The following is a 3,796-nucleotide window of genomic DNA, read 5'->3' as shown; positions in this document are numbered from 1 at the left end:
GGCCGAGCCGTACGTCGCCGGCCCGTATCTCGGCAGAGTACCAGCCGTTGGGGCGCTCGCGGACGCCGCGAAAGCCCGAAGCACCCCGGCGGCGCGGCGGCATGGTGGCGCGGTGGTGGCGCAGAAAGCGGCGACGCGGCGAAGCGGTGGAGTGCGAAGCGGCGAGATTGCGAGGAGAAGGGCGCGTGGCTGTTCTGTGCGCGTGGCGAAGCGCGGGACTTTATAGGCGCGCGCGAAGCGGCACGCCAAATCTAGCGCGCCGCGTGCCGCTTTCTACCGCGCGCGCGCAAACGCTTCCCGCGCGCGCTAACTTCCCGCCACCGCTGGAGCGCGCGGAACCAACTGGCGCGCGCGAGAAAATGATATTACCGCGCGGGCGCGCGTTTTGCCGCGCCTGTTGGAGATGCTCTTACGCGCGCTGCATTTTAGCGCGCTGCTGGAGCTGCACGCGCGTGCTGTATTTTAGCGCGGCTGCTGGAGACAACGTTGTGCGTCGCGCCAAACCTGACGATGGGCGTGCGGCAAACTATTTTTTAGCACGTCGCCCGTTGGGCGGCTGTTGAAGATGCTCTAACCCACACCGATTAACCCTCATCCACGCCTCTGCTGGTGCCTTGGGGCTATCTTGCTGCTATCCCAATTCTATTTTCAGGAGACTCATATAAATGTCAGGATTTGCTAATTCTCATCTAGAAGAATTAACAAAGTGACATCTAACCTCTACACCTTTATTAATCGAACAAAAAAGAAAAAAAATCATGTATCTTTGCGTAAAATTAACAATGTACTCCCTCTGTCCAGGTGCATAAGTCATTTTAGGTTGTGCACCGCGATCAAGACGAAGGAAAACGAGAAAATGTTTATTGACTAACTAATAGCATTGCATGCAATAAACTAACACATTGCATTTCATGTTTGATAGTCTCAAATCATTGAAAGCATGCATGTCCTACATCTCTTATTAGTTGATATGTCTAGAAATAAGAAACAAGGTGAGAGTTAATGTACCGTGCCTAAGTGTTTCGAGATTATTTGATTTTTGTAAAGTGATTTATACACCTGGACTGAGAAGTACTACAGAAGTTAGACGTGACTTTATTAACTCTCATAATATGAATGAGAGCTAGCTGCACCCTAAATATCAAACTGTTTGAAAATAAGCGCATGCATCCAACGGCCATAAAAACCAGTTTTACCAGAGGTAGCGTGAGCAGTAAATTAATCTGAAGCGTGCATTAAGTACTGGGCGTGTGTTGGGAAATAGCAAAACTACTTGGTTGGTCACTCCGGCTTTACATTTGAATAATAGCGATTCCATGGCTCAATGCAGATTTGCAGAGCATGCATGCCATATCGCGGCATCACCAGTTCACAGATGGAGCAGTAATTCACAGGGAAGACGCCGCCACTTGTTATGCACAGGTGCGGCGAAACCTCGCGGTGCATGCATGCCCCGGCCTCTCGAGCTCTAGCTCCTCCAGTCAACACCTCGCTCGTAGCTTCCTATTTAACGTATCCTCCCTCCCTCGCACATCACAAAGAGCACACAACCGAGCGAGCAAGCAACAGTTCGTGTTCCCACTAGCTAGGTACTACGTGCACGAACAACCCTAGCTCGACCGATCAGGTTTAGCCAGCCGAAATGGACATGGGCTTCCCCGGCGCGGCGAACGGCGCTGCGGCGGCGGCCGCGGGGAACGGCAGCGGCGGCGGGCAGGCGCCGGCAGTGCGCGAGCAGGACAGGCTGATGCCGATCGCGAATGTGATCCGCATCATGCGCCGCGTGCTGCCGCCGCACGCCAAGATATCGGACGACGCCAAGGAGACGATCCAGGAGTGCGTGTCCGAGTACATCAGCTTCATCACGGGGGAGGCCAACGAGCGGTGCCAGCGCGAGCAGCGCAAGACCATCACCGCCGAGGACGTGCTCTGGGCCATGAGCCGCCTCGGCTTCGACGACTACGTCGAGCCCCTCAGCATCTACCTCCACCGCTTCCGCGAGTTCGAGGGCGAGGCGCGGGGCGCCGGCGTCGGCCACCATCACCACGGGATGCCGCCCATGATGCTCAAACCCCGCGGGGCGCCGGGGCCCATGGTGCCGCACGGCGACATGCAGATGCACGCCGCCGGCATGTACGGCGGGGGCGCCATGCCCCCGCATCCGCACCATCCGTTCCACATGCCGGCGCACCACGGCCAGTACCCGCAGTACGAGATGTACGGCGGCGAGCATGGGATGGCCGCGTACTACGGAGGGCCCTACGCTCCCGGAAACGGCGGCAATAATGGCGACGGGAGTGGCAGCAGCGGCAATGGCCATGGCGGTGAAAGCACGCCGCCGGCGGGCAACTTTGAGCACCATCAGACGTTCGGGTACAAGTAGCGATCTAACCCTGCGTATCTGCATGCACCGAAGGAACGCGTGCAGTAGCTAGCATCTAGCGGCTAATGCAGCCTGTTGAAACTACCTTAGGCGCATCTAGCCACTTTTATCCAGTTTGCATTTGCCACGTTCGCGCTGCGAGCATCCAGTTTCACTGTTCGTGTAGTATCTTTCTAAGTTTAGTGCAGTGCACATTAGTGTGTAGTGCGCGTCTTCTAAATTTAGCTGTGCTGCAATCATCGCGATGGAGCACCATCGATCTATCTCCTAAACTTAGTTATGTAATCGAAGGGATCAAACCGTCATGCGAATTCAAAGACTTGTCTGTTATGCATTTTAACCACGTACGTCGTGTGCAGCCTCGCAGCTGGGGTTATTCTGAACGCATGCCTTCGCAAGATTTGATGCTCGAAATCAAGTGATGGTGGTGACGTTCAGATCCGGGTCTGGAGGTCTGTGATCGTCGCGGCTGTCCCTGGTGGCACGGGTGAGCTGCTAGCAAAATCCCTGCGTTTTGGTGGCGACGGTGGCGACGCCCATAGGTGTCGCTCTCCTCTTGAGGGAGTCGTTGTGGTTCTACTTTGCATGACAGGGTCTGGGTTAAGGTCCTTGTTCGTTTCGGACTAGGCAGCAGCGACACTTAGCATCGTTTCAATGATGCTAAATGTCTGGTTATCACGGGATCTACTTTGTAAAAAGGCTTCTGCCTCGTATCGTTTAGCCATATATTTTGGTGTGCGCTTTATCTATAAAGCGTTTAGTGAAAAGCAGAAGTGGCACGCGCTGCAATATATCGGCAAAGTGTCTCGCCAAGTTGCTAGTTCGTGAGGGTACACACAACCGTGTGTATTTTCCTTCAAAGAAGTGGATAGCATATCAAGCAAGACACATGATAATTTGGGCGTGTTTGCTATTCTTCAGGGGTCTGGATTAGTCATGGGATGAATCTGCATAGCCTCTGAGGGTGAGACGGGGTTGCCGCAAACAACCGTAGCATCATCGACGAGCACGAGCCAAGACCTAGCCACAGATGGGGATGTTGTGGCTCCCCGTCAGGTCACCGGTGGAGGCTAGAAAAGAGATTGCCTAGTTCGGGTGTAGGGGTGTGCGGTTTCGGAGAAGGAGGGGTTGGCAATAGTAGTGGGGGTTAGAAGGAAGGACGAGACGGCGGCGGCTGGGCATGGGAGACAACTCTGGCCAAGCACGGCGACGAGATGTGTGTGGTAGCATCGTCGACCAGGGGTGACGAAAGCCGATGGTTTCGGCTTGCGTCGAAAGTTGGGCTGACCAACATGCGCTGAAGGAGGAGGAAGAAGACTGTGGTTCGTTAGATATAGATCATACAGAGGAGGAAAGTTTGTCTGAACTGGATTATTTTCTTAGGCGACCATACAATAGCTGGCCCCCGTCGTA

General features: G+C 54.6%; 1 protein-coding gene across 1 annotated transcript; it reads left to right on the top strand.

Moving 5' to 3' along the window:
- The first annotated feature begins 1,527 nt into the window (after positions 1-1,527).
- LOC123134451 (nuclear transcription factor Y subunit B-3-like) lies at positions 1,528-2,726 on the top strand. The gene has a single exon (XM_044553705.1). It carries the CDS (start codon positions 1,643-1,645, stop codon positions 2,381-2,383), a length of 741 nt encoding a protein of 246 aa, XP_044409640.1. The 5' UTR covers positions 1,528-1,642; the 3' UTR covers positions 2,384-2,726.
- The last annotated feature ends 1,070 nt before the right edge of the window (positions 2,727-3,796 follow it).

Source organism: Triticum aestivum, chromosome 6B (assembly GCF_018294505.1).
Source record: "Triticum aestivum cultivar Chinese Spring chromosome 6B, IWGSC CS RefSeq v2.1, whole genome shotgun sequence".
In the NCBI taxonomy this organism is placed as follows: domain Eukaryota; kingdom Viridiplantae; phylum Streptophyta; class Magnoliopsida; order Poales; family Poaceae; genus Triticum; species Triticum aestivum.
This window is presented reverse-complemented; position numbering and strand designations above follow the sequence as displayed.